Genomic DNA, 24126 nt, shown 5'->3' on the forward strand with positions numbered 1-24126 from the left:
TCGGTGAGAAACAGTAAGAAAGAGCATGAAATACAGTAAGGAATTATATAGCTGGTAGAAAACAATAAAAACCTACTGACCTAGTAAGAATTCCACAAATAATTTTACAAAATTATCTGTGCCTGCTCCTGATAAGCGACATGCTTTGCAGAGGACTTTGTAGCACAGCTGGCACTTGATACCGAAGCAGCCAGCAGTTTCACCCGTGTGAACAAAACCCCTTTCATTACCCTTGCTGACAGAATATTCAGAATTCCATCCAGCTTTGAATTAAGAAATAGAAAAATGCTTTTAAATATTTTATCTAATGCTTCTAAGCTTACTCTTAGGAGGCAACTTAAACTCAACACCAAGTGCAGCATGAAGGTACCTTAAAAACTGTCTGGCTTTTAATTCTTACAGACTCCAAAGCACGGAAGAACATACATTTATTCCTGCATACAATTCCACTAATTAGGGATAAATATCTCCAGTATGCTCTGTAACAGCCTACAGAACATACAACAGTATGAGAGATCATACCACACTAAAAGATTTAACATGTTCCAGCACCGACTGATATATAGTGGCACCTAATAAACCAAATAAATTACGATTTTCTGATTTTTGTTCAACAGCATAAAACTAATGTTGAACATGAGATTTATAAATTTTAATGGCATTAAAGTGATTGCTGAAAAAAGACATTATCAAGATGTCACAAAGTTTGAAATGACAACTATTAAATACGAGCCATGGCACACACACTACATTTATAAATAGATAACTGAACTAACAGTCAAATAGTAAGTTGCCTCCAGAACTCAAGGCATCAGACCAGTTAATATGGTAAAAGTCTCAATTTTTACTTATTCCATTTACTAAAACAATCACAATTCGACTGGAGTATCTGTCTCCATTCACAACAGCAAGTATTGTAGTCTTCCTCTCTATTTTCTGAGTCTTTTGATTTTGATTTTTTTCACTAAAAACTGATGCAGTTGTGAGCATATATAAGACTTCTTTTTTTAATCTGCAACAAAATAAATGGAAATACTTAAAAGTTACTTACTTTCAGCGTTAGACAAAGTGCAGGGATTGCAGTCAATCAAAGCTAACTGAAAATGCTGAAAAAAACAAGGATGATTTGATTTTCAAACAACGTAATTCTAGTACTTTCACAAATTACTAAGAATAAATCAAACTCATACTTGAAAATAAATACCATATTTTACCACATGGCTTAAAGAAAACAATTTTCAATTTCTGTTCAACAGTGTTTACTAGAGGAAAGTAAAATTTTTATTGTAAACATGTAGCAATGCTTCTAGCAATGCAAGTTTGCAAAAGACATCTTCACAAAATAATTAGAACAGACAGCATCTGGAAGAATGATTGCATCAGTGAATGGTCAGAATTGGAAAATCAAGTTTTCCTCGGAATGCACAACTGAGAATGAAGTTACACTACTAGCTCATAGCCTCATGAAGACCAACATCAAGCTACAAATTTGGTTATCTAGAAAAACAGAGTATTTTTATGCAAATGAGTGGTTTTGTTTTTCTTTTCCTTTTTTTAAACATTTTCTTTTGTCAAACCACACTTAAAATGAGTACCTCTACATTAAAACATGAATTCAATAGCAGTTAGTAAGTTCTTATGCCCTCTCCCCACCAGGTTAACTTCAGTTAAACACTAAAGCTTGTTTATTTTTGATCATTTTTCCTCAAGAGCTATGAAAAATCTTGGAAACACCTTTGTGTTCTAACATTCTGAGATAAGCATTTCACTCTTCTGGAAAGAAGAGAATGCAAAAGAAGAGAAAAAGGTTATCTGCAAGAAAGCCTGGATGTGACCAATTTCACAAGTGTTGTACCAACTCAATGATCACTATTTACAGTTTGAAAAGTAATCAAGTGTGTTAAAATGAATAGACTAGGCATACAAACTCAAGTGCCCATGCCCTTTTCCACAAACTTCACAGAAAATTCCTACATGCAGCGGAGAACTTGGATGAATGCACCCATTCACCAGAGAGTAAGGCCTAGGAATACAGGAACCTAAGAGACAGCATGTAACATACTATAGTTGATACAGTTATCTACAAAGTACAATATCAGGTGGCTTGAATGCACAAAACGTTACTGATACTTCAGGGTATTTTAACCACTTAGCACAAAATTGACACCCACTGTTCAGGATGCCATATGAGGAGGCATCAGGAGCTTATTAGTGTAGCTGGGGAAAAAAAAAAAAAAGTAATTCCTTGATAATAGACGTATATGCAACTTGCTTTCCATATTGTTGTACTCCAAGCATCTAGATAGCTTTCCTCCTGCTCCTAATAAATAACTTGTGCATAATGTCTATCTCAAAGATAGACACATCTCAAAGATTTTCAAGAGTTTAACAGAACACCAAATTTATAAACATTTTAACAGAAAAAAATATTAGAAAATTAATGTATTATCCATAGCACAGTATAAGAAAAGAACACCCTCATTAGCAGAGCCATGCAGTAGCACAGCTTACCTCCTCACTGACTTACATCAACATCATTTGTAATATACAGCAGCTTTTAGAAAATGAAACAAACTCAAGTTGATTAACCCAAATTCACAATTTTTAATGAAAAACTTCAGCAACACATTCCCAAAACAGGGTACAGAAAACAATGAACTCACGTATACATTACTTGTAAAATAACTTTTTAACTTTAGCACAAACATTAAGTAATAGCTTATTAATACCAAATACCAGCTTATTTCTCTGCTTTGCCTGATCCTTTTTCTAGTATTCAGCAGTCACAGAGAACTTAAAATCTCCCCTCACATTGCAATGCTGCTTGTGTGCCTCTGAGACATCCTTTAGTCTGTTACCATAGTGATTCTACTAAGCAGGCAAGTTAAAAAAAAAAAAAGACTAAATAAAAATAAGATGTTCTGCATTATATCGCATTATTCCTTAAAAAAAAAAAAAAAAAAAAAAAGAGGGGAAAGCAAAAAGGAACAGACCTGTATACTTTGGCCTGTACATTGAGTATACTGATTGAAATGATTCAAAATCCATTTTGCACAGATGCGTAAGCTTACACTGTCATTAACAATTAATATGAAAAGATAAAGCAGAAAGGACCAGATTTGTTCTCACCTAGCAATGCTATTATAAAAATCCGCAGATGTAAAGAGAAGTGATTGACAATTGTTCTGCAGCAGCTTTGCAGAAAGGTTATTGCAGTGAGGCTCACCGAGAGAAAGCAGGCAACCATACAAGAAAATCTAACCATTTTAATATTTAAATATGCCAGAAATATCAGTGCTGTACAGTAAAAAGCAGTACACTCACCAATGCCTTCTAAAAATTTAAATTCCTACTCATGCCACACTGTCTTTCCAATTTCAAAATCCACATTATGAAAATTTTCTTAATGTAGCAGATTTCTGCTAGAACTGTTTACAAAGCCATAAAGAACAAGGAAATGGATAATCTGAAGCAGGTAACTACAGAAAAACAAACCACTTGCCCTAAACAATTCTTGCAAAGCAACACACAGACAGCCCAGAACCTTTCAAACCAAGAACCTTTGAAATGCACAGACACGAGCAAACCTGCACCTCTTGCTAGATAAATAATCCATAGCTCCGCGGTAAGTATTCAAAAACAGACAAAAAAGCATGCAGTCCGACACATAAAAACTTATCAGCCAGAAGCAGGTCCACTAATTACAATTACCAGCACCAAAAATTAAAAGAATAGTGATAATTTCCAACTTCCATCTCTGCAACAAACAGAAGCAGCTAGCAAACATCTGCACCTCTCTCAAATATTGCAGTACTGAAGCTGGCTACTGCTGTGTGAAATAGTTATTATGCAGGAGAGGCCGCTGCAGTTCAGAGACGACATACAATACCTCAAGGCAGACAGCAGTCTATAGAAATTCAAATCCTGAGTAAGAGGATTTACCTAGAAGGCAGTGTTCTGAATGTTAAAAAGTAACAGTCTCTCTTCAAGGGCTGCAGACGAAGTCACAATATACCTTGATTTGTAGCCATCTGTAATTGCACAATTATCTACAGCCTGCTCTGTCTCCTCTCCAGTCCTTGACTTGCCTCTGATTGTGGAAACAATTGCGAAGGTAACCTTTTCAAGGATCAGAAGTACAGCGGACTGCACATAAACATAACTGATGAAAGCATTAGGTCTAGTAGGAAAATAGAAGTAAACTGACACGAATTTAAGCAGCTTAATATGTTTTCACTACTAGAATTAAACACCAGTTCTCTTAGCACCCTAGCTCTTCACAGTTTTATAGGCAAGTGCCCCTACCCTTGTTGTTTTTTCATCAATAAATGACCAATGCAGGAAGACCTGTTTTCCTCTTTTCACAAGATTTTTTTAATAATATTTCTGTCTACATCGAAGTCTGAGACTTCAGGACAGTGATTCTAAACCCTCCTGCTCTCTAGGAGGGCATTAAGAAGCGCTCAGTAACTCTCAGCTTTGCATTTATTTAGCAAGCATGGCGAGCCATCGTTTGAAACCTGACAATTCTCCCAGACTTACCATGAGGGAAAGCTCCATCATGACTCAGTATAACTCTGTCAAGAGATGGCTTTTTCTGCCTATGTGACCTAGGTGTGCTGCCTGTGCTCCTCAGAGCAGCCTTTGTTCAGATAAGTAGGGCACAGAAAGCCTTGCATAAGCCATGGCAGAGCGCCAGGCCTCCATTTGCCAGGCCTGGCCGGGGCCTGGGGAGAAGAGGGTCAGGAGAGGACGAGCTGCGCATGCAGCTCTCTGCGTGCTCCCTGCTCTGCTCTCTGGGTCTTGCGAGTTCAGAAGGAGCTCGTCTTGAAGGGGAAGGCTTGAATACAACAGGCACACAGTCACTTTTGTCCAATCTTCGCTCCATTTTTCACAGAGCTCGAAAGCCTGGAAACACAACCGACTGTGCTCACAAAGAGAAGGCCCACAGACCAACAAGTGTTCCAGCACCTACACTCATTAGCTTCAGCGCTTAACTTTGGAGCCAGCTATTTCTCTTCACGTGGTTTGTTCTCTTCCCCGCCCCCCCCCCACATGACGGAAGATGCCGTATAGCATGTAAATTCAGTTTTAGCATTTACTCCTCTTTGTAATCATGACATTTCTAAAATGCGCCTACAGACCTGTTATAGAAAAACTGCAAAATGCCTTAAAAACCCAAGCAAAACTAAGTACGAGAGAACAAAACAAAGCCCTCCGTAGGCCACACATTGTGATCTACCACCACAGTCAGTTGTGCTAATAACTCCACTGCAGCTGGATTACAATGACATGCTGTGTTAAAAACTTCTGTATTTTTACTTCTGGTATATTTTTCTCCATCATACACATACACAAACTCCAAAGGCATAGAGAGTAACATAATTCCCAACTGCTGTTTCCATCCACTTAATTTAAGAAAATAAAATAAAATCTTTTGCCTAATTTCACCCTGCTTTTGGCAAAATGTTTTAGGTACACTGCTTGAATACCTGGATATCCACCTTATGATAGCCAAAGTCCTTTATCTGTTTTGCTTTTTACCTGTAAATGTTCCTGATCAGCTTCTGCTACAGTTACAGAGATAAAAGTAGACCTCAGAAATTTAAACTTTTCTTATCTATATGCATTTTGACTGTTTCATTTTTCTTTAATAATTGAAAGTGAATACATACAGCTTCAAATTAACATGTGTGAGCTAAAAAAATGTTAATCTAGGCATATGTGAAAAATAAGGCTGTAAAATAGCACTTAAAGGTTTTAAAAGTTTTCACTTTCATAAATAAACTTTCATTTATTATTGAGAAAAAGACATAACAATATGTTTGTAACAGCTACATGTTGACATGAAATACCTCCCAATAGCTAAAAATCTTTTAAAAGATATATATAGACATAAAGACTAATAAAGTGATGGTATAAATAGGTACTGAGTATAAATAGGTTCTTTGAGCTGTTCATCTGTCTCAATTTTTTTAATATTTCATGCATATTCATGTAACTCATGCGTACTTCCCAATAAATTCTAATTCTTTAGCAGCCTTTTCCTTACCTAATATATGCAGTATGTCTCTAAGTTGCTAACAAATAAGAATCTTTAGGAAATAATTATATATACAAAAAATCTATTTGAATTGATCATTTACAGGCAAGATCAAAGAATCAGCCTGCAGCAGAATACTAGAATAGCTGTTTTATCCATAAATATAGAGGCAAAATTTCTCAAGAGTGATAGACAGGATCTGCATTTCTACTAAAAGGCAGATATTTGAGAACATGAAAAATTTAATTTTCATTATTTTGTGGGTTTTGTCACCGGGCACAGGATGCACCTGCAGTACACTTTAAAAATATATATATATAAAAATAAAAAAAACTCCACAACATACCTTCATTTGTAAATAACCTGCTCATGTTCAGAGTCCCTCCTGACCACCCATTACAAAACAAAACTCATAAAACCAGAACCACAGAAGCCCTCCCTTCCATTTACCATACCCTCAATGTTATCATTCTAATAAATACAAAAAACTACACATTTTTTTTTCTGAAGTAGTCTGTCAGCAAACAAAGGAAATGAACTGAATTTTACAGATAAAAGTCTTTCCGGATTGTCATTGTAACTCCACACCAAAAGCATAATGTGATACTTCAACAGAGTAGAACAGAATGAGCACCAGATGGATGACTGGTTTCCCATAGCTGCAGTTTCCAATGTAACCCAACTATTCAACTAAATAATATCACAACTTTTTTTCCTCAGCTCTCTTTTATGTGGTCACTAGTCCTACAGAACGTACCTAGTCACACCTGTGTGCTCTACCCACCTCTGTGTTCAGCTTGCCAGCTAGACAAGAAGCATCAGGCTTCCTGACGCAAAGCGTGGATGGGACAGCTTTATTTTCTGCATCCCGACACACCAGTCCCATACCCAGCCACATAAGGTTCCTCTTTTGCTGACGATGCCAACCAGATCACCTCATCCTTAGCTCGCAGAGCTCAGACAAATGGTTCTGGGGCAACATGTTCCACAGGCATGTTCCAGAAACTTCTCTTTGAAACCTTTTTCACTCAAGCATATTTGCTAGAAATTGGTTAAGATTCAAAAAGTACTCAGGGGAAGAACTGAGACACACGTAAGACAGGATGAGTACATACCGTTACGAAAAAGAAGGCTAAAATTAAAAGAATATATTGAATGAAGAGGAAGACTAGGAGAAAAGCAGGTGACATGCCAGAAATAACACGGCGTGTGCTCAGAAGCTCGAACACTTTTTCCAACTACACTAACTGTACTAATAAAGAGGTATACTATATATTCCTGGCCATCTTGCTTTATTCTCCGTTCAGCTTACCATGGCACCACCATAGCTAAGGCAGTCGAAAACAGAATTCCTGGTGGGCTGGGACACGCAGGAAAGTGTGAGAAGGTTAGGAATGTGAGATAAACCTTAACTGTATGCTTCTGCTACATTCATCAATATTAAAATCTCTCCTGCCTCCCTACGCCCACAAGACAACAGCAGTTGAATTTGGAATTATTTTATTTTTCTGTTGAATGAGACAAATTGAGCATTCACGTATCACTTCTGAAGGTAACACTGTCCTGTGAGGTTACACAAAGACTACTTTCCTTTCAACCAGAAGGGCAGCTTTTTTTTCCGTTAATGTAATCCTAAAGACCAAGTGATTTTCAACAGCCCTGGTGTTCTTGCCAAAGTTTATGGCAATGGGGTAACACAGCAGTCAAGGGTTCTCAGAGTAATTTGCAAGTCTTAACTGCAGCAATATTAAAAACATGCAAAAGCAGTAATTGATTTTTGAAAAAAACACTGAGAGTTGATTTTATGCTTGTTAAACAGCACTCTAGTAATTATCTTGATCATCAACATCTTAAAATAGTAAAAATTAATTTTGTGCTTAAATTGCTTACATAAAATATAGATGATTTATGTTAATGGCCTAAAATTGTGGAAAAACATGGAATATATGACCTTCATACTCCCACCCTTCCCCCTTTGCCTGGAGACTCTTACTGACAATGACTCATCTGTTGGCAGTGGTTTATTCTTAGCAATTACAGACTTAGCATGAATGTTTAAATACCATCAAAAATATTATGATATTTCAAAGTACATTAATGCAACGTTGGTACAATTTGTGAAATTCAGAACCGTCACAGAAGAATACCAGATGAACACTTCTCTCCTTTCTGCCTCTGTATCATACAGGAAGCTCAAACCTGACTATGGATTCTGTTAGACCTCTACAGACCCAGGAAACGGCCTGTGTTCAAGGCGAGTCCCTAGCAGGCTAGATCCTAAAAACCAGAGCCATCCTTGTGAAATCCTGAATCCTTTCAATAAGAGCTACCAAAAAAGAAAAAAAAAGCCAACTGTGTTGTTTCATTACTTTAGGTTACTCATCTTTTGTGTTGTGAAAAGACGAGACGCTCTGTCTCAGAGAAAGAGGCAGACATTCTGTGAAAACATTCTTTCGCACTCTTTCATCAACTCTTTCTGATTTTATTTTCCTCATGCTTGTGCATAACCACTGCCACTTCATTTTGTTCTCTTCACTAAGGAAGTATTTTCTGACTTGCTACTCACAGAGCTCTGGCTTAAATCTTAACTCGGGGATCAGCGTGACTGGCTTTTCAAGGAGCTACTGTCCTGCTTATTACACTTATTCTATGCCTCAATTTATATATTTTGATATACAACAAAAGCAATCCATCTCAGGACACTAGATTAAATCCACAGCTGAACTAAACTGAAAACAGCTGAAACTGTTCAAGACCAACTGGATTGCCCCACTGGATCCTTTATTTCTTGCTCCTCATTGTTTGCTATCGATGCCTTGCTAAAAATAACAATTTTCACAGCCAAGGAAACAAAACAGAAATTCAACCTTAGGTGTTTCAGTTGGTAATTCCAGAGTACAGTTTTGTGTGTTTGTGCATCAGAAGTTACGCATGCAGCTCCCCACTCCCTGCCATTCCCACCTCCTCCCATCTACCAGAGTCCCAGTAACTGTGCAACCCCAAATCGAGGTGGTTCAGACTCTGATCCATCTCAGACTGCACATGGAAAGACACTGGGCTCAGTGCAGCAGAGGGTGCAGAGCAATGCAATCAGACAGGGAGGTGGAAAATGAGACATCCTTTTAGCAACAGCCTGCAGTCTTATTGACTTAAGGAAACTATCCTCAGTGCAAATCCACCCTCATGTTTATTTCTTAATCCCCTTGAAGATCTTCGCTTTGCTACAGGGTAAGCTGTTTTTGTTGTGTCTATTTGTTTTCCTAAGTGATTTAATCATACTGCACATAAAAACAATGGAATCATGGTCATTTTGCATTGCAAAAAGTTAATTCCTTTACTATTTTTAAAACAGTTATTTGGTGCTTTTCTCCTCACCCTGGTTGGTATAATGAAAACTAAAGGTTTGCTATACTCAAAATCCTAATCATCTACAAACTTTTATTTTGCAAAGTGGTTAAAATCACAGTAGATGATTTAGAATGAATTCTTATCATATCTATTTGAATACTTGATTCAGTGATAAAATTATATACTTTATGGTACAGCAGGAAGTGGTTGTCTAATTGATCAATTTCTGCCGTTAAAAATTAAAATGTAGAATCTTCTTCCACTACTTCATTAAAAGTTAACTACTTCCTTGCTTATTTACTCTTCTATTTTGTCCCTATCCAATATCTTTAAAAACAAAAACAAAATACACTTTTCAGCACTTTTTCCTTTTATTCCCTATATATCAAAACTGCCAATGCAAAATTCATGCCAAAGTATAGGGATATATGACCATCCAAACTCATACATAATCCCACTCCCCATACAATGACCAACTTACACCCCCCCCCCTTGACCTCTTTTGCCATTCATTGCAGTGAATCTTTCATATTACTGGGCAACATCAACCTCTCTATTTACAATTCCCAACTTCATCTGTCTCTGTTGGTGAAAGCTTGGACTCTGGATGAAAGAGGAAAAGCCTGATGAGAGAAGTGCTTCCCGTTATTACAAAGAGCAAAAGAAAAATGTGAGAGTAACACTCCACTCTTTCAAATCATTGACAATGTGTTTCTGATAGCCTCACAAATACAAGCTGCAGGAAAACAATCTGCCAGGAAAAGGAAGCCATTCTACAAGACTCTTGGAAACAAACAAAAAAACAAAAAAAAAATGTTTTTTTATAGGTTTTAGAGGAGATTAATATGCAGAAATGTATTTATAAATTACAGCTAATTACAAATGACAAAAATTCTCAACAATGCAGGTGTATTTCCCAGTGTAATGTGAAACTCCTTTAAGAGAAAATATCCTTTTTCCAGGACACGTATAACTAAATTTAGATTCTGTGACGGAAAAAAACAAGGGGATAAAAGTGGGAAACGGAAGTAGGGGGAAAAAAAGAGCAAAAGTGTTGAATGGAAGCAGATAAAAGTTACAGATTACAATCAGTGACCAAAAAAAGAATACAAGCAGTAAAATGAAATTTAAAAAAGAGTAGAGAAGAAACAAAGTACTATATTAACACAAAGCATTTCTAACTGATTAGTCAGAAATTGCTGCCTTACAAGCTGACTCTCAAATCATGAAATAAAAGAATAATCAACCGACACACCCTTCCATGCTCCCCATCACATCTCACGGCCACGGGCACACCCTACTTGGCCATATGGCACAGCAGCCCCAATTTTTGCACACCTTTTCCCTCTCACAGAGTCCTCCTTGCAAGGGACTCATTTACCCTCTTCCCTTCACACTGCTAGAAGGGCAGAAACAATATGAAAAATTGATATGAGAACAGTATTTTGCATAAAAGCTTTCTATTTTCAATGATTTTTATGAAATAGTGCAGCTAGGAAAAAAAAGAGAAAGAGCATCTAGAAACCAAACTGCTAATTCCTTTATTCTTTTTCCTCAGACTTTACGTTCTATTTAAGCCTTCCCCTAAGACTTGGTATTTTAATGAAAGCCCTACAACCAATTTTTGTTCCCATTCCACTTAAACTGCTAGAGTATCAGTGCTCATCTGTAACTTTGTTGGGTTTTTCTGAGTATTTTTAGTACTTAACAAACATCAAATTTTATCTTTACTCTGTCTTTAGAGTAAGATCCTTCATACCGAAACACTTCTATTTCTAAAGCAAGAAGCATATAACAGCTATATATTTGTGCATTCCTTTCAGTTTTTAGATGCAACACAACTTATAACAAATGTTAAATTCAATCTGAAAGGACTTAAACCTACCTTTAAACTGGACTCATAGTCTGTGTTCACTTTGAACATAAGTCCAAGTCGCAAATGAATTTCCTTGGCTCGACAAAAGCTGGGATCAACATAAAGCGCCTCCTGAAATGCTTTAATTGCCCTAAAAGACAAACAGATAAAAAGTATTAATTTCTACTGAAGTATTACTTTTATAATAGTTATTTGTATGACTAGTAGAAAGTAAATCAGAAAGTACTGTTACTGAAGAACATATCAATGTAATGGATTAAATGTTTTTGCTGCATCATTTTTGGTTCTTCAAAGACTGGGTAATTTTGTACTCTAGATATCCTAATCGATTTGAAAGTCTCACCTTCTCTGTTCATTTAGAGAAACTAACTCGCTGCCTGAAACACTGCAACAAAAGTGCTATTTCAGAAAGGACGATTCAGGAATAAGCAACAAAATTAACGCAACTGTAGAACAACAGTGTACGCAGTGGTCAGTCCTGTCACAGCCAACTGCTAGGCTGCTTTTGATTCCCGATAGCGTGGACTCCTGAGGGCAGGGGCAGAACGGGAGGCCTAGAAGATCTCACACACCTCTCACTGCCCGGACTTGCTCCACTTTTAACTTTGTTACTCCCTTTCTTAGCACCAAGGCCGCCTAGGGACTCGGTAATACCTATTACTCCTTTACTTTCCAGTCACTCTGCTACCTCCACAACCACACAGATATGAAAGTCTGCCACCTACTCTCACCGTAACTTGCTTTTCCTATTTCCGTGACATCTGAAAATGGCTCTGATTGTATTTCCTTATCTTTAAATCCTCTCTGTACATGCTCCTGTTCGTGGTGGCACTGCACCAGAAAAAACAAAACCACTATGGACCAGTTACATTTTGGGGAAGAACAAACGTGACTCTAAGCAGGACTGACACGGCCTGTTTTGCCTCTCAGGCCAACTGTGTAGAATTAGGACAGCTGAAACGAAGCTAAAAGGTAACAGATTTAAACTCACCAAGAAATTCAGGAAGAAGCTAAGACTCATCGCATTACCTCTCCTGAAATCGAGTGACTGTTTGAAAGAGAAGACCCTCACACACATCACAGCCCACTCAGCAACAGGCATCAGGGAGCAGTGGTGCTTCGGGCAGGACCCAAGTGCCCACGGCAGGACACCCGGCCTCGCCTCCAGGGCGGCACTGAGCAGGCAGGTGACAGGTGAGGCCGTAGGAAAATATGGAAAAACCTACGTTTTCGCCGTGGAACTGAAGCTTACAGCCCTTCAGAAAGGTCTTCCTCTCCTGGTACCCTACTTCCCTGCTCATACAAGCGAGTAAAGCACAAAAGGGACACAACTTGCACTAGCTAAGCATCCTCTCACATCTCGTTTAAACTTTCCAGGAATACCGTGGGTGGTGGTGAATTACACACCTCATGAACCACTCCAAAACTGTAACTAACAGGGCGCCATGTAACAGTATGCCCACTATTGTCTATAAGAAAACCCTTCAAACAGTGTAACGATCTCCAAATTTTGGCTTACAAATGCTTGTAGATTCTACTACCATTTTAAGTTACGCTTTTGTTACACACAGAAGTACAGATTTTATTATTGTTTACCTGCATTTCTTATCTTAACTCTAATACAGTATGCAGTATGTTGGGCACTGGCATTTAAAAATCCATTATTTGTGTCCTGTTCAAAGACAGTAATATATACTAAGTTCTAAAAACGAAGAACATCACTAAGCATGGTCTCCCCATCGAAGAGAGGTCAAAAATCAAGAATTAAAGCCACTGCAGTTCTATACCACATGTGGGACTGACCACGCTCATATACGCTTTGTGAGCTTCAAATTTTGTGCATTTTAGCCAGCTTGCCTGGTCAGAAAATATTTTCCTATTTCCCTATGTCATGTCTTGTCTCACTCACAAATATCACTGAAACATGGATTACTAAAAAATAAAACTCTGAAAGACATAATTTTAAATCTTACTGAACAGAAAATAGTATTCATTTTCACAGCTGAACAACAGAGTTAAATGAAGCCACAGTACAGCAACTGGCTTTTAAGGACAACTTCCAAGTTCAGTTTGAATATACAGCGTCATTCATTCAAAAGACCAAGAATCTTGCCTACCCCATCTTTCAGAGGAGTACTGCACTCGAAACAAAGTGAAGTTGCAACCAGTGGACAGTAAGACGACTGTATCACATTTAGCACTTGAACCTGCTAGTCACAGACAGCCCCTGAGGTTTGCAAGGTGTAGTTACCTTCGTACAGATGACAAGGCAACAGCGTTCACCCTTGTCTAAGATGCTCGTGGCATCAGGTTCAACATCAGTAGTAATTGTAAGTATTTGCGATAACCTTATAACCCGACAAATTTTTAATCAAGCCAAGCCCAAAACATAGAAAAAGGAAGAAAATGAACAGAACAAGACATCACTCCCTTAAACATGATCAGTGCAAGAAGCAATGGCACCTTTCTGAACCTGCTTTGATGGACATTTGGATAAACTTAATCAGTACAAAGAAAATCTCTACAACCTTTAAGATGTTATTTCAGTTACCATGCTAACCGTCAGATAGCGGCGTTCTAGCTGAACATTTCAGCTCTACTTGATCACTCCTAAACTGATGGTTTGGGGAGGAAAATGCAGAGATGCTTTGCAATGGAACGGATGGATGGAGTCATAGCAATTGGTGAAAGACTCTATTTAGAAATGTTCTTTCAGTTTCTAGTACTTGATGGATTTACTTTTAAGCATGAATCATACTCAAAATGCTAGTAAACTCCTGTGCCAGTGTCTTGCTTGCATCTAGAAAAAAAACCTCTGTATCCCTGAATGCCATAATAAAAACTAAAAGAGAATTCCAATAAATAACACATTTATAATTAAGCACAATTATTTCAGTAAATTAAGGCATAAATGTTAAAAGAATATGGCAAATATCTCCCAAAGTAGCTTTTCTAACTAAAAATCAGGTATTAAGATATATTTTCTTTTTCTTTCAAAATATTATTTATACATAAATATTATTTATTTCTATTATTTAATTTTGGTGTTCATTCCATATCAATCAAGCAATTTGTAGCTTTTCCAAGATGATTACCACCAATAACAAATACAAATTACTTCCATTATTTCTACAAAAAATTGAATCCTCAAAATTTTACAAATAAAGTAATCTGAAAGGCAACATTTTTAACAATTTCTACCAATAGTAGGCGCTCGTGTCTAATTTGACAACAATGGCCTTAACTAGTAAAATTTTCATAGAATAAAACACTCGAAACTGAGAAGACATTTTCCTATTAACATTAATTATTACAGTAACTATTTGTATACGAACTCTGACTTAATTATATTAACTCTTAAAGACAAGCAGTTCTACACTATAGATGAATTAATACTGATCTAATTTTGCCTATGAGAAAAATTTAAGCTAAATAGCAATGGATCCGTAATTACAGGAGACATCAAGAACAAGGACCAAAGGAAATCCTCTGGTTTTATTTTGGGGCTTCCTCAGCCTCTCTGCCATGCTCAGAGCTCCAGACTCAGCCCCTTACTACACCAATAGCAAAACACCTGCAATGTCACCGTCATACATCCCAGTTCTAAGTGCTCATCAACATCCAAAGGAAATGACAATGGATCTGGGTACACGGTGCAACATGGAAGGAAGAGGACATGAGAGTAAGTGGAAAGTAGGAGCAAGTGCAGTAGTAGAAGATGAGATGATGGCACACAGCCTTGCTCAAATAGGTTGTTAGCCTCCACCGCTAATTAACTGGCCTTCATGCACGGACACAGCTTTTCATTTTAATCCTTTAGCAGACTAAACATACATTAGTTCAAAGGATAAATCACAGAAATGAACAGCTGGGAGCTCTCATACTGTAGAAATAAATGACAGTAGTCTAAATTCAGCAAGAGACGACTTCAGGTTTGTTCTCTAAAGGATATTGATCAACTGCCTGGCAAGAAAAAAACTTTGCTTAAGTCTACTGGAATTTATTTAAATTAAATTAGAGTCTTCAACAAGAATGGGAAGGTATCCATTAACAGGCAGGAAAGGCTGGCTAGCTAACACTAGACAAAATGGGAAAGCAGGACTGGAAAACAGACTGCAGAGGATGAAGTACACCTCTGGGCTTACGTTTGTACAGCACTGCTACAATAATTGAGAAAATATAAAAGTGACATGAATCTATCATTTCCAAATCTAGACTTTCAAAATCAATACTACAGCTATCTTTCCACCCACTCATCTATACAACAATGCCTACTATTATGCAAGAAAGCAGGCTGAATAATAATTAATAGAATATTATATTAAAGATTTAGTGAACTCTCATAAGACGTATTGGAAGCCTTTACTTCCAATAAGCCTTCACAGACTGTGAATAAAAACCCACTTGAACTGGACAGAAGTATATAATAAATAGCATCAATTTAACTATTCAGAAGTTGCATTCATGAGTTTCTAACAAAGTGCATTAAAATCATAAAAAGCCTACAAAAGAAAAGAACATAACATGTCGGGAAAACTACTTGGTGCAGCTGGAGTAAAACTTTCTTTTTTATTATTCTTTATTCTCTTTCAATTTTCCAACCACCTGCTCCAAGCATAACTAACGAAAATACCGTGAGGATATGATGGACAAATTCCTATTTGAAACTCATCGGCATAGTTTGAACATAAACAAAATTTACGTATACAGAAATAGTCATTACCGCATTTTCATGAAATACTTAAACAGTCTTTAGATACAGTAACTCCTCTGTCCATTGTGCCATAACAGTTGAATACTGAAACATTTTGAGCAGCAGGCTCCAAACATTTCTCCATAGCAGCAGCTGAGACTACCCTTTTATTTTCCTGTTACCAACAGATACTATGCTTTTTCATAAGTCCAAGAAATAGGTTTGATAGACAATGACAAAAAGAGAACAAAAGACAAATCAATTACTACTTTGCTCATGGTTAACTGCCACTAGTATTTGTAGTCTACATGTACATTCCCATTTTACATATATAAAAATAGATATGTAGACCCAGCCACCTGAAAACTAAGAACTATTTGACAATGCAGTATCTACACAGTGCTTGTTTAAACTTTGCACTCCTTATTAACTACAGACTAAAAACGACTGACCATCTAAGAGGACTCTGATAGAAGAGGAAAATAAATATAAATGTGTATGTTGAAGATTGCCGGTTATTGGCGGGCAAGCTGTTTTTCTGCTCTCAAATGACGTCCGTCGTGGACTTCCCTGTAGCAGGTGTTTCCAAAGCAGGAACTCCTCAGGTTCAAATTACTAGGGCAATGTCACTGTCAATTAGGCAAACCTCAGCACTTCTCAGGCAAACTGCAGCCACTGAACTATTTCATCAAATGCCGTGCCTTCCACGACAGCACCAACTATTGCTATACCTGGAGGCAGGCAGAGCAGAGACTGCATTTGATGAAGTAGTCGAGTGGTTGCTGTTTGCAGGAAAGGGTGAAGTGCTCCCACTAAAGTGAAGGAGGTCCCCAGCAGGTGGTTCGCATTCCCACACACACCACTCTTTGGGAAGAGCCTGGTTCCTCGGACCTGCCAACGACTGGCACAAACAGCTTGAGAAGCATCTGAAGGATCTGGTCCTGCTGGAAAAACAGTAATAATCCCCCTCATGTGTAAATCTTACTGTGTTAATAACAGCTTACTGCTGAAAAAGACAACTGTATCGAGACAGAAAGCAAAGAAGGGCCAAGAAGGGACCTCAGCAGCACAGGACAGGACTCTCCCGCTGCCACAGATGGGCAATGACCAACATAAAACAGCAGTTTCTTGGTTAAATGATCATGAATGCAAGACTGAAGGCTGGCCAGCAAGACTGCTGAAAAAAAGTTTACATTCCACTGTAGACCTGAATACTTGAAAAACACTTTAATCAGCTGCTTTTCAAGATGACTGTGAGAACAGCAAACCTTCACTTTCTTTAAAATAAGATACAACAGAATGACAGCCAGGAAACCTGGAGCGAAGCAAGAAAGAGAACAGACTCCTTCAGCACAAGTAAGTAATTAAATAAGTCTGGCACTAAGGCCCCTCTCAGAGGTCAATGGTAAGTTTTCCACGTGTTCCACAAAGTGGGTACCTGTAAAAGAATGCTCCTGTCCCACTGAAGTCTTTGAAGGATTTCTATAAGAAAAATGATTCTCAAGAGTCTGGAGGCCAGCAGAGTTGGGACACAGTACCACAGATACCAACTGAGAGCCGCATGCTACTACTGCCTGCTTGGCCTTGGGAGGATTGTGGAATTCAGCAGCAGCGGCAGAGAAGGGATGTGGAGAGCCTGCTCAGTGCTTGTGCGTTGGAGATGGAGGTGCTGCCTTCCCCCAGTAGGGGTTTCATATCCTTACTCCCTCTTGCCCATTGAATGTCTTTACTTGAATCAGGTAAGAATAATGGAAGGTGTAGGGGACTGCAGCTGACTTCTTCATGTCAATATTCAATTCTGAATCCGAGCTGCAGAGGCAATAAAAAAAAACAAACTTTTTTGCACTGAGCTCCTATCCCATTTCCAATGAGTCAAACTTAAGCTAACGGACGAAATGCCAACGTACAGGACACCCCGGCTTACAAAGGTGTGAAGATACTTTAGAAGAGCCAGAATCAGAGATGGTGGTTCAGCTATGATCTAGATATTGCACAGATGACCTCATTGCTTTTGCTTTGATAAGGATAGCTGCAGGGAGGCCACAGCTCCTGCCAGAGACGGCAGATTTCCCTAAGGCAGTCTGCAACTTTAGCCATGATGGAGGAGAAGGAAAGGGTCTGGACCACCACTCACATTCGTCTTTGGTATTCTTCAGGGCTGGGTCCTGCAAAGGTGTCTATGCTGAAGCACAAGGTTTTATGTAATACTAAACTTCTAAGCTGCTAAAGAATCCTTGGACTGAGGAGCCAAAGGATATGTTAAACAATGCAAGAAGGGTGACTGTGATCTCCATCTCCTGTAAGGTGTTTTAAGGAACACCCTCTCTCTCACACACGCTGTCCAGCAATTTGCAGGGTAACAGTTATTGAAAACGCTGCGGGCTGGCCTCAGAGCACCACAGTTAGTGCACGGGGACCCAAGGGGAGCAGGAGAACCAGTTTCGGGACACAGCTGCAGAGCTTGGACTCCATCTGCTTCTCTTGGGGGGACTCAAATCTGCAGATCGTACACCAGGCAGGTTCAGATTCCTTACTGAAGTGACAGAGCAAAATTGGCATTCAAGCCACTACATGGACTGTAGCTATTGCACTGAGTTGAAGGATAGTCTTTGACAAACAACTAAAATTTTTTAATTGTTCCATCTAGAAGACAACTATGGAGGACATGAAATTATTCAAGTTATGACAGTATCTCAGCTATCTCAATTCTGGTGTTTTGCCCTACTTGAGAAACAGCGAAAACCAGCCATCCACTTCTCTCACAACTTGATGACAAATGGTGTAGAAAGATTATCAAAATCTAAGATCTATACAACTTTCTTTGGAGCTAATCCCTCATGTCATATCTTACTAAAAAAATTGCATAAAATATCTTTGATCACGCTATCACAATATTTACATATACTTACATGTATATAAGTACTTTCAGTTCTTACATAAATTGTCAAACAAAACAACCGATATAAAATGATGTGTCAGATAAGATTCAGTACTTAACACTGTAACGCTTCTTTAGCATGTACAGAAGCGTGCAATATTGAATACAGAGAATTGCATGTGTCTTGGAGTCAGTCCAACACTTCTTTTTATGAATACTGGAAAACTCAAAAAATAACGTGAAAATACGAACAACGACTCTAAAACTGACCTTATTCTCACTTGCTCTTATATTATCCCAATTTGTATGACAGATGATTCATTAACCCTTACTTTTGGGAAGACTATGTACATGCCTCTCCTTAAAATCTATGACTATCTAAGGTTGTATGAATAAAATAAAATATTCATGAATGAAGCACAGTAGGTTAAACAACCTTAAACAATCTTGGGGCCTCCTCTACCTGTATGAAATACACAGATTTGTGTACTTTATGAATGGAAATAGATGGAATAACTGCAGCAGAAAACAAGACGGTCTGACTAGTGTTTCACTCTGAAAGAAGGAAGATTCTCCTTGCAATCTGCAGTGGAGACTTGTGGAAGACTAAGCATACAAAGAACATCCCTACTGCAAGTGACTTGCAATCAGCTCCAGGCTAATTATGATTTTGTCACACCCTAAATACTCACAACCATGCAATCCACTCCTGTCCCCAAAACATAGTAAAAAAAATAAATCAAGGGGATTAAAAAAATCACATACAGAAGTAGAAGATTTTACCTGCATTAGACTTTCTTCCTTTAAAAATTCTACCCAATATTCTCATATGCACAACTTCTTTAGTACCACACTACATATACCTTTGTGGTATGAATGAAGAGACAGATTTGATTACTTTAAACTACATTAACAAACAGCTCTATATGCAGTTAAGACATCATAACTTAAGACATCAATATATACTCACGTTCTCAACAAGGTTACTCAAAAGCATGTAAGAAAAATCTGAATTAATTCAAGGCAGCAAACTATCAATACTTAGGCCTCACAATGACCTGACTTTGTTGCTCCCTCCACTGAACGGTGCCAAAAAAACTGACCCACTAATGGCAACAGTCTACGTTGAAAAGGTGGCCTCTCAATAATTAACTACTCTAAATCTAACTTTTCGTGTAATTTGACTCATTTTCGATCATTTTCACAGTGCAAACTGTAACACGTTCAATGATGAAGCCAAGCCTGCATCAGAACAAGAACATTCTGAAACTTAGCAAAATTCAAGAAAGATGATCACAATCTTAAAAGATTCTCAGTTTTTCTGAAAACTTTTGCTCTTCTCTCACATTAGAATGGAATGTAATTGCATGCCATGTACAATACATTGCACCACTATTAATAAAGAAAGCATTTGAGTTGTGAGAGGGGAAAAAAAATATCAAGCTTCTGAGATCATGATTTAACCAACTTATGTTAATTTCAAAAATAAAAGCTTACTTCCTGCCTGAGGAAAGCATGAAACTTTTGTCTTACAGACACATAGAAACTTTTGATAAATTTATTTGGGGGGTGGGAGTAGGAGGTGGGCAGAAATCTCATGTTGTTGTTCCAAGCTATCAGTCAGTAGTCACTTATTACTTCCTTAGCTTCAGGCATGCTTAGTCCAATAAGATGATAATTTTTTTTGTAATCAACTAAATAGTAAAATCACATTCATTTTATTATGAGCTTCTGTACTAAGTGTTACTAAAGCAATATATACCACAAAGAAATCAGCATGGAAGAGAAAGAAAAAAAAGGTAAACTAATCAAATTTATGAAAAAAGCTCTGATCTAAACACTCCTTTTATCTGACTTTATTCCGATAACAACAATATGTGTGTAAGAATAAACCAGACCGTTCTTATTACTGACTAGGAAAGTTTGAGGATCTGTCAGGAGAACCCCAATAATCAAGTCTATTCAATTTCTCATTCTTCTCTCATCACCGGTGAGGCAAAACAAAAACAAAATCACCCAAAAAACCATCAAACAACACCTTTCCCCACCTCCAGCACAAAAGCAAGCCCTTCCCACCCCCAAAACCCTGCCAGAATTTACAGCTCTTTATAACTGAGTTTTTATGACAGTTTTAAACATTCAGGACAAAGTGTACTGCTGCTCACGTCCAAAACCTGTCACTGTATACAGTTATGGAAAAATTACTGAATAGCAAGCTAAATGAAAACAAACCTACTTTGGCACTTCTTTTCCCAGAGAAACAGAAAATTTCTTCACAACATATGCTGCAGACCATAGACACTGAGAATTCACAAAAACCTGTTGAGTCATACCGCTACATTCCCCTTGCTGAATTGCATTATAGGAAGCTAAAACTCTTTCTCTGTAATTGCTTTCCTATTCAAGCAACTGCTGTGGCTGCCACAAGTAAGTCAGATATGAGATACAGGACAATATACCTTCAAGTATCATATTTATGCTACAAAAGTTAAACCATTATACACTAACATTAAAGTTGAAATATTCACCTACCAATAAACAATAAAAAATACAGATACTGTTAGTTTATTCCAACTTACCATTGAAAGGCATTGTAATGGAAGTAGACCAAACCAAGGCCATATAAAAAGGCAGCATTCTGTAAAGAAAAGAAACAATGTTTAAAACCAGATACACCAACCATAACCTATACCACTGAGTTGCAAGTATTTTGTTCATCGTTTGACATTCAATTTCCATTATGAGATAGGCGTATTTTAATTTTACCTTGAACAGGAAAAACAAAAAAGAAGGAATAAGAAGATAGCTACAGATTTTTTTTTTTTAAATGCAATTCTTTGTAAAATTTAGTACTAAATTCTGAATTTAAATGCAGAAACGTATTTTTTGAGGAACAGTAACTACCATAATATTCAACTACTTTCACATCAGAGACACTGATGTGCTTTGTTCCATTTGTACAATAGCAGGAAAGCAAACAACGGTCTTTGGCAATTTAATACAATAAAAATGTTTTATAACCTAAGACCATGTCATAGTTATAATAATTTATATTCACATAAAAGTAAACAAAGCTATGCACACTAATTTCAGTGTCTGAAGTAGAACATTAATTATATGAATCTGAAAATATGCTGTAAAAACTGTAATTTTTCTGAATATTAAAAATACAGGCCATCAGCTTCAAACCTAAGACAATCAGATTTCTTCATCATTAATCTAATTTCTATCTTCGATTACCCTATTTTGCAGTAAAAGGAAAAAAATGTACCATTTTCCTTCTGACAACTCATCTCCCCCCCATATTCTTTTCACAAAGTGTTGCTTCCAAAGTCACATTACCGGGGGGTTAATGAATGATTAAATACCTCATTTTCCAAATAAATATTACATATTTCCTAAATTATATAAAAATTAACCAACATTTTCTTTTGAAAAATGTTATGCCCCAGTAAAATTGTTCTCTGTTTAGCAGCTATTCCGTTATTTACAGAAGAAAACACATATATGCTGCCTACAACACAATTTTAGTTTTTTTGTGTGTGTAACGCTGTTTTTGAGAGACTGTGAATACATCCCAAAGGAAACAGAGCTCTAATACATGAGCCAGAGATGGCATTTCCATTCTCAAAGATTCTTCTTCAAGATAACCCCTATTCCACTTGCACTCACTTCTTCAACAACTCTCATTTCTATGGAACCTAACAAAAGGAATCCTAGATATGCCTTAAACCCAACTGAAATATATGAGATGTAAGCAAATTTCTCCCAGAAAGCAATTGGTAACCAGAACATAATTTGAAGAGCAAGCACTCATCAGAAACAGAACCTAGTATTACAATTTCATTATACCTCATTTGCATCTTCTAAATGCAAATTAAAAACAGGGGAAATGCCAAAGATCCTTTCATGAATACAGTTGGATCATAGCTTTAGCAATGGACAGGTTCCAAGAAAACGCTGTGGTATGACCAGCTACTATGACAATCAGAGCACTGTACAAAGGGAGTGGAAAGAGAAGTACATAGACAATAAAAAGATGACAGTCGTTAATACTACCATAAAATCACGTTCCTGTTCAAGTGAACAAAACCACAACATGGACATCATAAAGATATGAGATCTTCAACTCTGTACCCAACGTAATTGCTGTTACTCAAATCTGTTCTGGCAACAGCACACTAAGAACGAAGACAAGCTCAAAAACTGAACATACATAATGTCTCGGACTACAGTGTTTTCAATGAAGAAGTGAGACAACAATGGGGAGAGATTTCACACGTGCAACATGGAAGCCTGCAAAATACAGCGTACACCTAGCTGCCTTTACTCTTTTCTGGCCGTGCTTATTTAGAGAACTGAAGTGAACAAAGTTGTTCAATGTTACCTCGGAGATTCAACAACTGCGATCCAAGACTAGATCACCATAGAGACTGAGAATAATACTAAAAAAATCCTTCATCACCACACCGCAAAATTCAGGCAAAAATATACCAGACAACTAAAACCTCTTCAATCTTTAAGAGTTTAATTCCTCTTCTGATACCTATTAGAATTCACAGTCAAAATTTGAATATTCAGAAGATTAATCTAGCTGTTATTTTGGTCCTAAGGGTTAATAATACTCAACAATCAAGGCTTATGACAAGACCAAAATGCAGGTGATTTGTCCATGTGTAATTAGTATATCGAATTTGCATGAAGCTTTCAGGTTGCCCCCATTGCAGTAAAACACAAGTCCGCTATTACAGCTCCATCCTTTGTTCTGTGGCTGGCCTTCTGATTTTTCTCATTCAGCTTTGCAATGCACTTGGGACTGACCTTAAAAACATGTTAGGATACCACTGTCTTCTCAATAAAAAACAGGTCAAGATTTAAGACTTTTTAATACTTTACTGCAAATGTAAAGATGCAAATTCTGGAATGTCAGTATGGACTGTATTCATCTGTTTTGAAACACTACAGCTCTAACTACACGTAACACCATTAGTACTGCTTGTTGATTATTCATTAGATTTGTCTAAATGATTAAAAAATATCTTTTAATCTGGGCTTGAAGCTGGATGGGGCTTTCACGAGGACTGGGAGATAATACAGAGGTTCCGTGCATGCAGTACTTTCCCATCAGTAATTCAAGGTGAGTTACATGTGAAGTTCACTATTTCAGCAACTAACTTTTCTGCCTGTACTGCAGAATACCAGCAACTTCAACATGCAGCCAAGTTCTTACTGGCAACAGCCCATATGAAAAGCTAGAACAGCTTAACACTTATCAGGACCAAGCAGGA

The 24126-nt window shown here is 37.5% G+C and overlaps 1 protein-coding gene across 15 annotated transcripts in view; it reads right to left on the bottom strand.

Annotated features, from left to right (window-relative positions):
- The window catches only part of KDM6A (lysine demethylase 6A), a 155555-nt gene that overhangs the window by 61704 nt on the left and 69725 nt on the right, over window positions 1-24126 (bottom strand). For all 15 annotated transcript variants that reach the window (XM_083837717.1, XM_083837725.1, XM_083837726.1 and 12 more), the window contains exons 5-7: window positions 21418-21476; window positions 11277-11397; window positions 1052-1106 (exon numbers count right to left, since the gene is read on the bottom strand). In XM_083837717.1, the coding sequence (XP_083693843.1) occupies window positions 1052-1106; window positions 11277-11397; window positions 21418-21476 (235 nt within the window). The remainder of the gene's footprint in view (window positions 1-1051; window positions 1107-11276; window positions 11398-21417; window positions 21477-24126) is intronic.

Source organism: Anser anser (assembly GCF_964211835.1).
Source record: "Anser anser genome assembly, chromosome: 1".
NCBI lineage: Eukaryota > Metazoa > Chordata > Aves > Anseriformes > Anatidae > Anser > Anser anser.